Source organism: Chiloscyllium punctatum, chromosome 42 (assembly GCF_047496795.1).
Source record: "Chiloscyllium punctatum isolate Juve2018m chromosome 42, sChiPun1.3, whole genome shotgun sequence".
Taxonomy (NCBI): domain Eukaryota; kingdom Metazoa; phylum Chordata; class Chondrichthyes; order Orectolobiformes; family Hemiscylliidae; genus Chiloscyllium; species Chiloscyllium punctatum.
In genome coordinates, this window is record NC_092780.1 from 20,944,302 (window position 1) to 20,962,391 (window position 18,090).

At 44.2% G+C, this 18,090-nt stretch overlaps 1 protein-coding gene across 1 annotated transcript; it reads right to left on the reverse strand.

Annotated features, from left to right (window-relative positions):
- Window positions 1-15,877: 15,877 nt before the first annotated feature.
- Window positions 15,878-18,090, reverse strand: hexim1 (HEXIM P-TEFb complex subunit 1). The gene is given in 1 exon segment (XM_072561610.1): window positions 15,878-18,090. A coding segment is annotated over 1 exon segment (1,125 nt). The 5' UTR covers window positions 18,076-18,090; the 3' UTR covers window positions 15,878-16,950.

Here is an 18,090-nt window from a genome sequence, read left to right on the forward strand (position 1 = left end):
CTCTCAACTCTGATCTCCAGCATCTGGAGATCTCACTGTCTCCTGTACCAAAATGTGGCAGAATCATCCAGTGACATGATACTGATGAAATATGAACCATTAAGTTTTGGCTTCGATTACTGAATTTTAATACTTGTTTCTTTGATGAATGGTGGTGTTTTTTTTTAGAAAAAGTAAAGAAGCCAACTTAAGAATGCCCACAATGATCATCTGACCAAAAACTCAGGGAATCAATGCAAAATAAAACCAGTTGAACTGGTTAACAATTATCAACAAACTGGCGTCTTCTATTTTTGATTTATATCTGCATGATAAGCTTTAAAAATTTAAGATAAAAGACTTGCCTACAAAAAAATCCCAGAAACGAGCTACATTTCAACCATTTTGGCAGAGCAGACAAGATAACTTATACCTGGAATTGAATGCAGCAGGGTAAAGGGGGGGGTGGGGGGGGTGCTCACTCTGCTCTTGCTCAGAAAGGACAACACTAATTTCAAGAAACATCCAACACCATGAATTTAAAAGTTATCTGCAATATTCACAGCTGCTGCTGATCCTGGACACCACAAACCAACCATGGTCTCAGATTAACACCTAACTACTCCAGGGGCATCCTTAACACTGCATATTCTTTGATCTTCCCTTTTGTATTTGACATTATCCCCCTTTCTAATTGGGTACTTCTTTTTGGAACAAGTTGATGTTAAAGTCTTTATTTTTCTACTTGGGATTATTAATCATAAAAGTCCTTTTCCTTTCACTCAAGGAAACCTTTTAATTGGATCCTTCTTCAATTAAGGATAATTAAATCTTTGTTGTGGGCAACCAGGGAGGTTGAAAACAGGTGGTGGACCCCTTCTCATCTCGTCGTAACACATGTAACCCATCAGATGGGTTTCCCCTTCCCTTTCACCAGGAATTGCCTGGCTAATATTCAGCATCAAGGACAACTTGAAATTCCATTGAATAGGGAGGGGCTTTCCTACAGCCTGATAATCTGCATGTCTATGGAACGAATCGAAATCTCTGCTCAGCAGACAGTTGAAGAAATGTCTGTAATCTAGGGGAAGGTGGGCAGGGGGAGGAAAGAGAAAATGATTTGAGGCTTTTAACTGAATGGGGCTAGCAACAACATTCCAAGATTTGAGATAACGCATTAAAAAGAAGATGACTTAGAATAATGAAAAGTTATAACTAGGGTGGGTATAGTAAAACATGTTTCAAAAGGAAAAGCACAGCATACAAAGGGCAGAAACAGGACATTCAGTGCAATTAGTAATCCGTCTCCTACTTAAAAGTGCAAAGTGGAGCGTTTCCAAAAATTACCGTCGAACCATTCTTAGACTGAAAATATCAGAGCATACTGTTACTTTTATCAATTAGATAGAAGTTACTCTCCAGACCTTAGGGGCCACACAAGTTCAGATGTCAGTATTTTATTAAGTTTCATATAGAAACACCAGTAAATGGTGTGGAACAAATATACACATCTCCATCAATGACAGAAGTGAATATCTGCTCAGTACTCTACACACACACATTTAAAGACAATAACAAAAAAAAAGCTTTATATTCTATAAATCAATTGTTGCCTAATCACATAAGGAGGGTTGGGTCTTGATGTTACTCTGGCTAGCATGCAAACCTTCTTCTATATTGACCATTATAAGGATCTTGATAACAACCTTTAAATGAGAATAGACTGTTATTCCCTGATCAAAGCCGTTGTGGTAAGAGGCACATACATCCACTCACGTTATTTATTTCGCTCTTCCTCTGAATCTGATAGTTATGAACTTGTCATGGCTGAGGGACAAAATGGATTGCGATAAGGTACGCATTAAACTGTAAGTTCAGACATAGGCACGTTGCTCAAGGAGGGTAATCTTTTATACTGTATAATAATTTTCATCGGAAAAATGCACAAATCTCAGTCAGGAATTGAAAAGCTCAGGTAGCTCCCACCATTTCTATTCTACCTCTGGAACTGTACAGTAGGCACTGGAATCCAGTTTACACCAAAATCTAGTTTACACCAATTGTTAAAGCTGATTTAGCAATCTTGAATGTTACAAGCTGATCACTGCAGGTTTCATTCTAGGGCAAGAAAATGCCATTAAACACTGTGCTGCAATTTTCCATAAATTAATTGCAAGGCTTCCTCATACTTCAATTTTACAGGTTTCCTGCAACAAAAAATTAAGTCCAATGTGGGCATAACCTTCTGAAATTCATGTTGGGTGACTGGGTGACATAACTGTGATCTCTGCAATGGATGGAACTCATCAGACAGTGAAGGTAGTTATTGTGTCTGCGCATTTCTTTCTTTAGCGTTTTTTCTTCTCTAACTCTACGATACAAGAAAGGTGTCAGGACAATACACTCAGGACTGGGTCAGGGTATTTCAATGATGAGGGGTTTGCACGTGCAGAGGAGTGAAGTAAGAAGAACCTAGTGTCCTGGTGTGATGGGGGAAAAACAGTCAGTCGAGGCAAGAAAATAAGGTGCCTAAAGTGCATTGTCAGTACCTGTCCAATTGTGGTCACATTTCAGAGTGTTCACAGGCAGAGTCCTTACAGGGCATTGGGCGAATCTGCAACATTTCAATTACACCACAGTGCGATTTCAGACAATGCCTTTTAACATGCATTGAAGGGAAAGCCTGTTGATCAAGTTCAGCAATGTCCTGTAGTGGTAAGTTTAATACTGAAAAATAATATACATATTCAATGAAGAGTGAACACACAATACTATTTCCTGCACAGTAAAGGAAATGCCATGTGACATTTCATGCTAACTATGATGCTTGCCAGTGCTTTTAGCTTTCTATTTGAGAAATAATGATGATACACACATGAATAAAGCTAAACCAATCTAAAATAAGTTATGTAAAAGTTAAATTTAAGTTTGGAAAGCACTACTAGCACCTTTGTGCTCTCAAATCTTACATTAAAGCCTAGATGTGGTTTCCTGTAGATGTAAGGTAAAAACAATGACTGCAGATGCTGAAAATCAAATACTGGATTAGTGGTGCTGGAAGAGCACAGCAGTTCAGGCAGCATCCAATGAGCAGCGAAATCGACATTTCGGGCAAAAGCCCTTCATCAGGAATAAAGGCAGTGAGCCTGAAGCATGGAGAGATAAGCTAGAGGAGGGTGGGGGTGGGGAGAGAGTAGCATAGAGTACAATGGGTGAGTGGGGGAGGGGATGAAGGTGATAGGTCAGGGAGGAGAGGGTGGAGTGGATAGGTAGAAAAGAAGATAGGCAGGTCGGACAAGTCAAGGAGACAGTAACTGAGCTGGAAGTTTGAAACTAGGATGAGCTGGGGGAAGGGGAAATGAGGAAGCTGTTGAAGTCCACATTGATGCCCTGGGGTTGAAGTGTTCCGAGGCGGAAGATGAGGCGTTCTTCCTCCAGGCGTCTGGTGGTGAGGGAGCGGCGGTGAAGGAGGCCCAGGACCTCAATGTCCTCGGCAGAGTGGGAGGGGGAGTTGAAATGTTGGGCCACGGGACGGTTTGGTTGATTGGTGCGGGTGTCTCGGAGATGTTCCCTAAAGCGCTCTGCTAGGAGGCGCCCAGTCTCCCCAATGTAGAGGAGACCACATCGGGAGCAACGGATACAATAAATGATATTGGTGGATGTGCAGGTGAAACTTTGATGGATGTGGAAGGCTCCTTTAGGGCCTTGGATAGAGGTGAGGGAGGAGGTGTGGGCACAGGTTTTACAGTTCCTGCGGTGGCAGGGGAAAGTGCCAGAATGGGAGGGTGGGTCGTAGGGGGGGTGTGGACCTGACCAGGTAGTCACGGAGGGAACGGTCTTTGCGGAAGGCGGAAAGGGGTGGGGAGGGAAATATATCCCTGGTGGTGGGGTCTTTTTGGAGGTGGCGGAAATGTCGGTGGATGATTTGGTTGATGCGAAGGTTTGTAGGGTGGAAGGTGAGCACCAGGGGCGTTCTGTCCTTGTTACGGTTGGGGGGGTGGGGTCTGAGGGCGGAGGTGCGGGATGTGGACGAGATGCGTTGGAGGGCATCTTTAACCACGTGGGAAGGGAAATTGCGGTCTCTAAAGAAGGAGGCCATCAGGTGTGTCCTATGGTGGAACTGGTCCTCCTGGGAGCAGATACGGCGGAGGCGGAGAAATTGGGAATACGGGATGGCATTTTTGCAAGAGATAGGGTGGGAAGAGGTATAATCCAGGTAGCTATGGGAGTCAGTGGGTTTGTAAAAAATGTCAGTGTCAAGTCGGTTGTCACTAATGGAGATGGAGAGGTCCAGGAAGGGGAGCGAGGTGTCAGAGATAGTCCAGGTAAATTTACGGTCAGGGTGGAATGTGTTGGTGAAGTTGATGAATTGCTCAACCTCCTCGCGGGAGCACGAGGTGGCGCCAATGCAGTCATCAATGTAGCGGAGGAAGAGGTGGGGAGTGGTGCCGGTGTAATTACGGAAGATCAACTGTTCTACATAGCCAACAAAGAGACAGGCATAGCTGGGGCCCATACGTGTGCCCATGGCTACGCCTTTGGTCTGGAGGAAGTGGGAGGATTCAAAGGAGAAATTGTTAAGGATGAGGACTAGTTCGGCCAAACGAATGAGAGTGTCAGTGGAAGGGTACTGTTGGGGACGTCTGGAGAGGAAAAAACGGAGGGCTTGGAGGCCCTGGTCATGGCAAATGGAGGTGTAGAGGGATTGGATATCCATGGTGAAGATAAGGACGTTGGGGGCCAGGGAAACGGAAGTCTTGGAGGAGGTGGAGGGCATGGGTGGTGTCTCGCTGAGGGCCACACTCTCTCAGAATTGCAAAGGACCCACTCTGTACTACATCCTCAGGAGAATTCATACTCTCAACAAACAGTATTTCAATTCCATCTCAAACATCAAAAACTGTAAGTGCAACAAACTTTTATCCACCCACCTCCATAACCAGCGCTCCTCAAACATTCCAGAAGATTCCCCTGGCCTCAGAAACGCCATCAGCCATGCGGCTGACGCAGCTACCACCCCCACGCTGAGTGATGATGTCACTTCCGCCCACATCATGGCCACTCCCACAGCCACTTCCAGCCCTCACATCATCGCTGATGCCACATGCTCAGTGACCTCCACCATCCCTACTGCCATGATCACCACCACTTCCACCCCCACCAGCGCCACTCACCTGCATTCTGCTGACTCGGCCCCCACAGACCCCACTGTCACTATACCCACACCCCAGAACCCCGAGGGCAACATTACCCCTGCTCATGACTCCACCCCCATTCCCCCCACTATCACACCCACTTCAGGTACTGGCTCTGACCCCACTCCCAGCTCCACACCCACACCAGATCCCAACTCCCGGCCCTGCCGAGTTATCACCATCCCTCCAGACCTCCCACTCACTGAGGACGAACGATCAGTCCTCAGCAAAGGACTCACCTTCATCCCCCTCCGTCCACGCATCAATGAATTTAATACACGACGTGACATCGAACAATTCTTCCGTCGCCTCCGCCTCCGAGCTTACTTTCACAATCAGGACTCCCGCCCACCTTCCGAGGACCCCTTCGCCCACCTCCAACTCACTGCATCCACCTGGACACCCCGCGCTGGCCTATTACCTGCCCTCGACCTTTTCATTTCCAACTGCCGCCGGGACATTAACCGCCTCAACCTGTCGTCCCCCCTCCCCCACTCCAACCTCTCACCCTCACAACGCGCAGCCCTCCAATCCCTCTGCTCCAATTCCAACCTCACCATCAAGCCAGCGGATAAAGGGGGCGCAGTGGTAGTCTGGCGCACTGACCTCTACACCGCTGAAGCCAAACGCCAACTTGAGGACACCTCTTCCTACTGCTCCCTCGACCATGACCCCACCCCCCATTACCAAACCATCATCTCCCAGACCATACAGAACCTCATCACCTCAGGAGATCTCCCACCCACAGCTTCCAACCTCATAGTCCAGGAACCCCGCACTGCCCGGTTCTACATCCTTCCCAAGATCCACAAGCCTGACCACCCTGGCCAACCCATTGTCTCAGCATGCTCCTGCCCCACTGAACTCATCTCTACCTACCTTGACACTGTCCTATCCCCCCTAGTCCAGGAACTCCCCACATACGTTCGAGACACCACCCACACCCTCCACCTCCTCCAAGACTTCCGTTTCCCTGGCCCCCAACACCTTATCTTCATGATGGATATCCAATCCCTCTACACCTCCATTCGCCATGACCAGGGCCTCCAAGCCCTCCGTTTTTTCCTCTCCAGACGTCCCCAACAGTACCCTTCCACTGACACTCTCATTCGTTTGGCCGAACTGGTCCTCATCCTTAACAATTTCTCCTTTGAATCCTCCCACTTCCTCCAGACCAAAGGCGTAGCCATGGGCACACGTATGGGCCCCAGCTATGCCTGTCTCTTTGTTGGCTATGTAGAACAGTTGATCTTCCGTAATTACACCGGCACCACTCCCCACCTCTTCCTCCGCTACATTGATGACTGCATTGGCGCCACCTCGTGCTCCCGCGAGGAGGTTGAGCAATTCATCAACTTCACCAACACATTCCACCCTGACCTTAAATTTACCTGGACTATCTCTGACACCTCGCTCCCCTTCCTGGACCTCTCCATCTCCATTAGTGACGACCGACTTGACACTGACATTTTTTACAAACCCACTGACTCCCATAGCTACCTGGATTACACCTCTTCCCACCCTATCTCTTGCAAAAATGCCATCCCATATTCCCAATTTCTCCGCCTCCGCCGTATCTGCTCCCAGGAGGACCAGTTCCACCATAGGACACACCTGATGGCCTCCTTCTTTAGAGACCGCAATTTCCCTTCCCACGTGGTTAAAGATGCCCTCCAACGCATCTCGTCCACATCCCACACCTCCGCCCTCAGACCCCACCCCTCCAACCGTAACAAGGACAGAACGCCCCTGGTGCTCACCTTCCACCCTACAAACCTTCGCATCAACCAAATCATCCACCGACATTTCCGCCACCTCCAAAAAGACCTCACCACCAGGGATATATTTCCCTCCCCACCCCTTTCCGCCTTCCGCAAAGACCATTCCCTCCGTGACTACCTGGTCAGGTCCACACCCCCCCTACGACCCACCCTCCCATTCTGGCACTTTCCCCTGCCACCGCAGGAACTGTAAAACCTGTGCCCACACCTCCTCCCTCACCTCTATCCAAGGCCCTAAAGGAGCCTTCCACATCCATCAAAGTTTCACCTGCACATCCACCAATATCATTTATTGTATCCGTTGCTCCCGATGTGGTCTCCTCTACATTGGGGAGACTGGGCGCCTCCTAGCAGAGCGCTTTAGGGAACATCTCCGAGACACCCGCACCAATCAACCAAACCGTCCCGTGGCCCAACATTTCAACTCCCCCTCCCACTCTGCTGAGGACATGGAGGTCCTGGGCCTCTTTCACCGCCGCTCCCTCACCACCAGACGCCTGGAGGAAGAACGCCTCATCTTCCGCCTCGGAACACTTCAACCCCAGGGCATCAATGTGGACTTCAACAGCTTCCTCATTTCCCCTTCCCCCAGCTCATCCTAGTTTCAAACTTCCAGCTCAGTTACTGTCTCCTTGACTTGTCCGACCTGCCTATCTTCTTTTCTACCTATCCACTCCACCCTCTCCTCCTTGACCTATCACCTTCACCCCCTCCCCCACTCACCCATTGTACTGTATGCTACTCTCTCCCCACCCCCACCCTCCTCTAGCTTATCTCTCCATGCTTCAGGCTCACTGCCTTTATTCCTGATGAAGGGCTCTTGCCCGAAACGTTGATTTCGCTGCTCGTTGGATGCTGCCTGAACTGCTGTGCTCTTCCAGCACCACTAATCCAGTTCCTGTAGATGTAGCATTGTCAGTTGATGTTACCTTTCACATTAAAAAGCTTCTCAGCTGATAAACTGAATTATGATTTTTATTCATAGTGTTGACACTTCGAATTTTAATTCTGATCACATGAGAAAAAGCAAAAAGAAAGTCAAAGTGCCACCATTCCAGTTTCAATATCAGGAACATTGACAAAATCCCAGCTAATATTCCACCTTCTGACCAGCATCTTATTTTGAAATAATTAACCTGGTCATTAGTGGTTAAATATTTTGAAGACTCAAAAAGTAATACAGTGTTGAGTGGACATCCCCAGAAAGGTTACTCATTCAGTCATTCCATTTGGGTTGGACACAGATCCTAGTCTAGCAAAAATAGGAACTGACATTATCAGTTTTGTTTGCAAGCCTTTGAATACATTTCCATTGTTAAGAATATTATATTTCTAAAGACAAATACTGCTCCCAGAGTTCGTAGAAAGTATTGTTAATTTCAAGAGCTATATGGATAATGACTTAAACATTAACAACTCATGAACAGTGGAAAACCATTACATTTACGCGAGGTCTAAGCAGGAGGACTGATCAAGAACGTAGTGAAACCACTATGGCGAAAGTGAACAGCAGCAAAAATGATTAAAGTGGATTAGTTTAAATTTGAATCCTTGCAGTTTCACAATACAAAAGATCTAAGTCTTCTTGATCAGTCAAACTTCACCCAACAAGACTGTATGAGGAAGCATCTTCATTGCACCAATTGGATTGGGGTTGTCAAGTCAAATTTGATTTCTTGTGAAATTGGAAATGGATTAAGTACAATAACTCATTTTCCTCATGATTGTTTTAATGGAAAGCCAAATACTGGATTTCCATCAAATGAAGCAAATTCCTAAGGAGCCATTTACTGTAAGCTAGGGATACAATATGGATTAAATGAAGTGTGCCAAAATTTCACTGCCAGAAATTACAAATGTTAAACTTATGTGCATTCTGAAAGATGCCAGCATGTGTTTAACATTCCACATTGCACTGCATCCATTAAACCACTATAAAAATGACAAATGTTAACAGTCAAGGATTTCCAATCATGTTCTTGTCTGTTAGGAGGAATCATTTGAGCCTTTATATTGCACTTGGCCGTTGGAAGGGCAGCATGTAAGATGGAGGTGTAGAACATAAAATAACAGAACAAAATGGGAGTGCGAGTAATATATTAAAGAGGTAGCAATAGATCAGGTTTTAGAAAGCAGGTTGGGATAATTGTTCCCATCTTCTTGGTATGCTACTCTGTTTGGTTTCTGATTCACATATGTTGACATGCATCAAACACTGATTAGACTGTATCCAGTTGTTTCATTGAGGTCTGTATTCCTGGAGATACATGAAGATGCACGTAGATCTGCATGAAAAATACAATGTACAAATACACATTCTGATTGGTATTTCCTCAAGCACCAGTGTGACTACAGATAAAAAGACAACATTTAAAAATGGTAGGAATAGTTGACTAGGCTGTGAAAACGGAGAACGAAAAAGAACTTAGAGAAAAGTTCATTTGGCTTAGATATGCATTAGAATATTGTTCAAATCATTCCAATCTCACCTTCCAGAGTTCCCCATTATTGTATCTATTGGTTTAGCACTCTTACTGCAAAGAGATATTTCCTGTCTCCTAATAAACATATCAGTCATAACCCACAATCCATGCACTTTTGTTCTGAAATAAACCACCCTGATGAGTTTCACCCTTACATAAAACTCCAGCCTGTGAAATAATATTCCTTTAGGTTCATGGAGACATCCAACTGCTGATTTTGTAGTCCCTAAAAACACTCATTACTTTTTCTTCCTGTAACAAGCACTCCATCACTATGTTCTCAGCTGCAAATTTACTTTCCTACAAAGAAAAGTTACTTGTTCCCCAGTTCTAAACAGTTTTTATAGACTGACTTCTAAACCAGTACCCATGAGCTTTCAGCCAGTGTGCACTCACAGGGTGAAAATTTGTGTCATGAAGTAGCATGTTAAAAATAGAAAAAGAAAGCCAATCATTTCTAACCAAGAGCAACTTCCTCAGTAACTAAGTTGCCTGCAGGAAATTAGCCTCTGACTTCAGGAAGTCAGAAGAATTAGGCCTCGTCATTTTAAAGGGACGGGCCATATTGCAAACAGCCTAGCAAAATATGGAGATAACTGTGTGTCTTTAAAAAACAATGTAATCTCTGACAACTGGCAATTGCTTACAGTGTATGTTATTATTCAATAGATATACAAATTAATTATACAGTTAATATTTCATTTAAAATGCAAATTTATCACTGCCTTTGTCATACCTCTGGTATATATGTCCCATCCCATGGCACCTCAATCAAGCACAGTCTGCACAGGTGGGTCAGGCAACTCCATTGCATTCCTCCATTCTCTGATCCGATGATTTACAATTTCAACCTTACCGCTCCCCATTGAAACCTCACAATGCTCATGTCCGCAAGAAAACTCCTCCTCTGGAAAATCCCACCTCTGTTACAGTCCTCTCTCTAATTACTTTCTTGCGTCCAGTATCCATGTTCCTTGGCGACACAGTAAACAAGTCTATTAAGATATGTTTTTCAATGGGACAGTAATTAAAAGCCCTTGAAGATATCTCGTTTCCAAAGGTTACCACTCGCCCAGCAATTGCTTGTTATCACATTCACACATGCCAAAGTTTTCTTCTTTCACTCTTCCACCATTAAATTAAACATTCTCGTGCAAGTTCTTGCTTGCTAGCCCCTTCCTTGCTGTCATAGCACTCTTGCTTGTGCAATTTGGATCAATTAGCATCAGGTGCTTCTCAGGTATAGCTCCTCAAACTGGAGCAGAGTCTTCTACTTCTCAGGCCCAATCTTGACAAAAACCTCGGTTTGGAGTACGGCTTTGGAGGTTTTCAAAAGCATTTAAAAGTGGAAGCAAAAGTGAATATTTGCATTTTCCTCTCTTGGGGGAAAAATAAAGTCCCACATTTTGGTTTGTCACTTAGCATTTAAACCTACAACTTATAAAAACAAAACATTTCCTACCTTAAGTTAGGTAGGTCTGACGTATTGGAAGTATTTGTAAAGAGGGAAGAACCATGTTGTCAATTACCAACACTTTTCACAGCCAGTACTGAGTTTTTAATCTCTGAATTCATTCATCTTACAAGTGGGAAATCAAGGACCACTCAGATGACCCTTTCTTTTAAAATGAAGTTTTCTGACAATTGTGCAACTTATTCTATCAAATATCTCTAAGCAGTTCTGTGCTAAGCATTTGTTAATATACCAAAAGAAAAGGATCCCCCAAGAAGACTTCACATTCCACCGAATGTTTGTTCAGATTCCCTAATATATATGCTTGAACCTTACAAAACCTGATGTGCCAGCAATACAATCTTGAAGGAAGACTTTTACCACTCACATTTAAATCATAAACTGGTCTTTTATAGGCCATAAATACACAGAGTGTTAATGTTTCGAGACTGGCATGACACTGCTTCAGAACAGTTTTGAGACATTAAAATGATTTCCAACTCCATAGATGCTGCCAGACCCCCTGAGATTCTCCAGCATAGTGTTTCAGATTTCCAGCATCTATAATATTTCACCTGTAATAAGATCATATATTTGATTGAATTGAACAGGAATTCTGTTCTCTTGCATCCTTTACTCCCATCAACCTAAAGTTTTGCTGTGAGAATAGGGACAATTAGAGTGACAGAAACAGGGTAAGGGAAAAGATGTAAATTGGTGCCTTTCACCTTTTTGCATAGCCAGCTTTGAAACACACTGAACACTTGATATTTCCATTTTATAATCCCGGCCATTTTGTTCTGTGTAGCTATTTTGTTACGGTCCTTCACTGGATTCCTTAGAATTAGCAATTTACCAAATAAAAGCCGTTTGCAACCAAATATTTAAGTCTCTTGTCCCATTGTAAACATTTCATTCTACGGTTTTGAGGGAATAGCAGTCAATACATGTAATCTCAGCATAATTATTCATGGATGTAGGTTTGCTCGCTGAGCTTGAAGGTTCATTTCCAGACATTTCGTCACCCTATTAGGTGACATCTGAGTGGGCCTCAGGCAAAACATTGCTGACAATTCTTGCTTTCAATTTATATGTTTGAGTTTCTTTGGGCTGGTGATGTAATTTCCTGTGGTGATGCTATTTCCTGTGGTGAAGTCACTTCCTGTTCCTTTTCTCAGGGGGTGGTAAATGGGGTCTAACTTGATGTGTTTGTGGAGTGGTCCGGTTGGAATGCCATACTTCTAGAAATTCTTGTTTGGCTTGTCCTAGGATGGATGTGTTGTCCCAGTCGAAGTGGTGGCCTTCCTCATCAGTATGTAAGGATACTAGAGAGAGGGTCATGTCTTTTTGTGGCTAGTTGGTGTTCATGTATCCTGGTGGCTAGTTTTCTGCCTGTTTGTCCTAATGTAGTGTTTGTTATGGTCCTTGCATGGTATTTGGTAAATGACATTAATTTTGCTTGTTGTCTGTAAAGGATCTTTCAAGTTCATGAGGGCACTTGACAATCATTCTAAAATCGAAGAGACTACATTGAAAATGCGAACACACTACTTACAGATACCAACAAGTGGCGATGGACCAGACCTCACAACTAGAGAACAGAATCACAGCTCTATACAAAAAACTTCAGAAATCTGGAGAAATAAATAAGACTGACTTCCAAAAAATGAAACCAGACTGATCCAACACACCACGCTTCTACAGATCACCCAAAAATCACAAATCAGGAGCCCCCCTCAGACCAATAGTCTCACGACCTGGAACACCAACTTACAGATTGGCCAAGGAGCTACACCATAGACTAAACACTTAGTAGAAGACTCACACCATTCCACCCAAGAATTCCTGAAGACCAAAGACACTAAGATAGAAGAGGATGAAATAATGGTCTCCTTTGATGTAACAGCCCTATTTACATCAATGTTAACCTGGCCAAGGAAACACTATGACTACACTATTAGAAGACCCAAAGACACATACACCAAACACCACTAACTTCATCAAGGATAGTATCAAGCTAGTGGACCTATGCCTTACCACACACTTCCCCTTAAATAACAAAACCTATGGACAATCCAATGGAAAACCCATGGGATCTCCAATGTCAGGGTTCTTAGCAGAGACAGCTCTGCCAACCATCCAACCCAAACTTTGTGGATGACACCTTTGTCATCACTAAATGAAACAAATTAGAGAAAACTTTCAAGACCACCAATAATACCCTTACTTGCATAAAATTCACTAAAAGAGGAGGAAAACAACAACAAACTGCCATTCCTAGATGTCACAGTAGAACGAACAGCCAACGGAGAACTTCAAACCAGCGTCTTCAGGAAAACAACACAAATATTGAACTACAGAAGCAATCACCCCAACATCCACAAACGAAGCTGCATCAGAACATTATTTCAACAAGCCAACATACACTGTAGCACAGAGAAACTATGCAGAGCAGAGGAAAAATCATATATACCGTGCATTTAAAAACACGGGTCCACAATGAACACAGTCTGCCAATTTCTCAGGAACAAACCCAAACAAGCTGACAAAACACGTCCATAAACGCTAGCCACTCTCCCCTACATCAAAGACATCTCAGAAATGACTGCTAGACTACTCAGACCCCTTGGCATCATGGTAGTCCACAAACCCACCAACATACTAAAACAGCAGCTAATGAACTTGAAAGACCCTATACAGACAACAAGCAAAACTAATGTCATTTACAGAATACCGTGCAAGGACTGTAACAAACACTACATTAGACAAACAGGCAGAAAACTAGCCACTAAGATATATGAACACCAACTAGCCACAAAAAGAAACAACCCTCTCTCACTAGTATCCTTACATACGGATGAGGAAGGACACTACTTCGACTGGGACAACACATCCATCCTAGGACAAGCCAAACAAAGACACGCATGAGAATTCCTAGAAGCAAGGCATTCCAACCGGAACTCTATCACCAAACACATCGAATTAGATGCCATCTACCATCACCCACCCCCCCCCTCCCGAGAAAAGGAACAGGAAGTGACCACCACAGGAAATGTCATTTTCTATCGGTGATGCTATCACCAGCCCAAAGAAACCCAAACATATAAATAGAAGCAGGAATTTTCAGCAGTGCTTCGCCTGACGCCCACTGAAGATGTTACCTAGTAGGGTGATGAAACGTCTGGAAATGAACCTTCAAGCTCAGCGAGCAAATCTACATTCAAAATCTTAACCTGAGCTACAAATCTTCTCAAAACTTTATGTTTATTCATATTAGGGATGAGTGGAGACATGGCTCAATTACTAAATTGAATAGGTCACCAACATTAGACAGCTAGGTGCGATCAGACTTGGGACACAGCAAGCCCAACATACATACGACTTAATAGCAGTTCACTTAGTTCCCCTGCAGTCTACTCTACCATTCCATTTGATCATTGCTGATCAATTACTGACAACCCAAACACCCTTTCACAACCTGGCTCATCAAAAATCTAAGCTCTGCCTTAAAAGTATTCAAATATTCTGTGTTCATCACCTCTTGAAGGAGGGAATTACAAAGATTTTGAGACTTTGAAGGGGAAAAAAAATTGTCTCTTAAATGGGGTGACCTCTTATGTTTGAAGATATGCTTGGTTCCACATTCTCCCACGCAACAGTAAATTCTTTTCCACATCTATTCTGTCAAGACTCTCAGATCTTGTCTATTTCAACCATCACCTTTGTCTCTGAACTCCAGCAGACACTAGCTTGGCCTGTCCAACATTTCTTCCTTAGACAACCCATCCATCCCAGCTATTAGTCTAGTAAATCTCAATTTCTTCCACTGCATTTGCATTCTTCCTAAAAGGGAAGCAATACTTTATGAATTACTCAATGTGTTCTCATCAGTGCCCTGTCTGACTGAAGCCTCCCTATTGTTGCAATAGTTTCTTAATATGAAAATAATACTAATAGTTTTAATACTAACATTTCAGGCATAGTCCCTTACCCGTAATCCAGTTAAGATGGTTTCTTAAGGAAGTTCTGCTTTTAACATCAAGGAAATGACAGGGTACCAGTATGTCTTTACATTCAAATACATTGCAGGAACAATCTATTCAACACTACATAAAATGGATGCCAATTCTTAGATTGTTCATGTTGAACACAAAGAAATTTGATTGGCAACCATGCTTTTGAAATGCTGTGTCTTGCGTCAGTTATAGTTTGCAAGGTAAACATGAATAGCAAATTATGGGACTTTTTTTTAAAAAAACAACCACCTGATGAAGGAGCAGCGCTCTGAAAGCTAGCGCCTCCAATTAAACCTATTGGTTGACAACCTGGTGTTGTATGATTTTTAACTTTGCAAAAGCTTACCATGATTTCATTCCATTACTAAAAGGAAATTTACCATTTGTGAAAGCCTCCCAGATCATTAGAGTCTTTCTCACCCCATTACCATTGCATACATCCCTTGTCACGATGTAAACTCAATCTCAAATCTATACCATTTCAGACAAGTTATCTTCTGTACAACAGACGGAAATAAAATCTGAGTATAATGCAAAGAATTTGATCTCATGACTGTCTGGTTCAATCCTGGCGAGTGAAGCAGGGCAACCACATCAGATTACGGGCAGTCCAATTTTGAGCAACTCACTTGCTGGCAAGGAGGAAAAACAAAACTAAAATCTTTTCCCAATTCCATTCGGAAGTTTTTTTTAAAAATAAGAAAAAATAGATTTTAGACATGCAACACATGGACATTTCCAAACTCTTAACCATTGCTGCATCCCTTGATGTGGGCCAATGAAGTTTTCCCACCCAATTTTTAAGCAAACTTGTTCTATTATGAACAGTTACAATCCATTCTAGACCAAGATCAGTTGTGAAGCTGGGCCATTTGCATTCAGGATTCTTTAAGAACTTAAGTCTTTATGATTAAATACAGTTGGAAAGTCTCAGGTTATCCAAAATTATAAACCATGATATAAGCATCACTTTGCCAGGAATATGAAGTTTATTTGCGACTTTAGCAGTCAAGGTACAAGATACTCTTCTCTTTAAAGACATTCATTTTTATTCTTTAAATTGTATATATATATCCATTGAAAAGGTATATTTTACAAATTTATCCCCAACAATCTTGATTCTGGCTTCCAAGTATATTCTTGGGGAACTATTCAGGTTTTTTTTTTAAAAAGTGTTATCATTTTTAATTAACAGAATTTTAAACTAAAACTACATACTGTAATTTACTGGTCACTTTCTTTCATAAACCATTTTAGTATAATGAATAAGATGCAGAATATGGGATAATGGAAACACAGGAAGCAACTGTACAGAAAATCCCATTAAAAGCAAAAGTTGGTTTCAAAGTAATCTGGTGGGAAATGCACACAACTATTTGGTTTTGCCTAACTAGTTGGGTTGACAAACCAATGGCATAGTGGAACAATCCAAAACTATTCCAAACCATTAACTAGATTAATGTTTTAAAACAAGAATGAGGGCACAATTTTACATGACTGGCAAGAAGATCAACAGCCTACAATGCAGCAAACTGCAGAACAACCACAAACAGCCCCATTGTTAGAGGGCTCAGAAAAAAAGGTTTTCTCCAGAGCGGTGGCAGTGATGGATTTTGTCCCATAGGCAATCCTTTTGCGAAGTTTTAGTTAGCTGACAGCTAACTCAATATTAAGTTAAAATAAGGCAAGAGCACCCCCATTAAAACAGATAAACACAATGTTAAAAACATTGCACTGAATACTGTACTTCTGATAGTTTTGGTTGCTTCAAGTTTATCAATAAGTGTTGCAGAAGAGATAAGATGGTTGGGGAAATCACTTGTATAAAACACAAGTCAACTTTAATATCTCTGCGAAGGCAGAGGTTTAAAAATGTAGAGAAAAACAAAGTGCATCCCAATCCAAAATAATTAAGATTGTTTCAAATTTACAACGCAAGTTCAAAAGGAAAAACAATGCCGAGGAAAAAAAAAACCTAGACTCTGTACAGACTAAAAATATTTAGATTTATACACAGATTTACATACAAGCAGAGCTCATAGTTCAATCAACACTTTCAGACAGTTTCTGCTCCTGTTTGTACAGTTCGTTCTCTTTCAGGAGCTGGAGGTTTTCTGCCCTCAGCCTCTCCATCTCCCGCTCCAGTTCTTTTAGTTTGTTGCTGTTCTCCAGCTCCCCTGCCCGGGCGATCACCGCCGCCTTGCCGCCGTCCAGGCGGCCCCTCAGCCGGTTGTTCTCGTCCTCCAGGCGGGACAGGCACTTCTCCAGCTCCAGGTACTCTCGGATCAGCTCCTGCTTGGTCATGTTCTGCAGGCTCTCGGCGTGGTACTTCTCGTAGGTCTCGGAGAAGTCCCTCTGCAGGAACTCGCCGCCGCCGTCGCCCCCCATGCCGTCGCTGCCGCTGTCCTGCTGCTCCTCCTCGTCCAGCAGCAGCAGCTCGTCCTCCTCGCTGGTCTCGTCAGACTTGACGGCCCGCCGGGGGGGGCCTCCAGCACCAGCACCCCCCCCTCCTCCTCCAGCTCCCCCCGGGTTCAGGTCGGGCTCCTCCTGGTTGTGCTCCTCCATCAGGAACTGGGTGGTGTTGTAAGGGGCCACCGTGAAGCCCTTGGCGAACATCTCGGCGCGGGTCTTGGCCGCCCGCACGCTCTCCCTCTCGTCCAGCTTCTTCTTCTCCTCCCACGACAGCTTGAAGTAGGGCTTCCAGCGCCGCTTCTTCTTGGACGGCCGACGCCGGTGCCGCTTCTTGCCTCCGGCGAGAGCGCCTCCTCCCGTCCCGCCTCCGACCCCGCCTCCCGGAGCCGCGGGCTCTTTCGCCGCGGCGGCGTCGCTCGGCTTCGGCGGCGCTCGCCCTCTGCCGTCCCGACCCGCCCGGGCGACGCTCGGAGACGGAGGCGCCCGCCCGCCCTCCGCCTGACTCCGCTCCCCCAGCAAGTCTCCCGACCCCTCCGACATCATGAGCCCCTCCTGACCCACCGGGTCAAACGTGAGATTTATTTTTCTCTTTTTGTTGCCCCCTTCCCCAAAATGGAGTCTCTGCTCCGAGACTCCGCTTCTGTGGCGAGCACTCAGGCCCAACACCTAAACAACACTGACTACTCTCAGCTTAACTGCTACTGCTCGCCCCCCGAGGCGGCCTTTATATAACAATCAGGGCGTCTCACTGCGCATGTCCCCTCCGCGCCG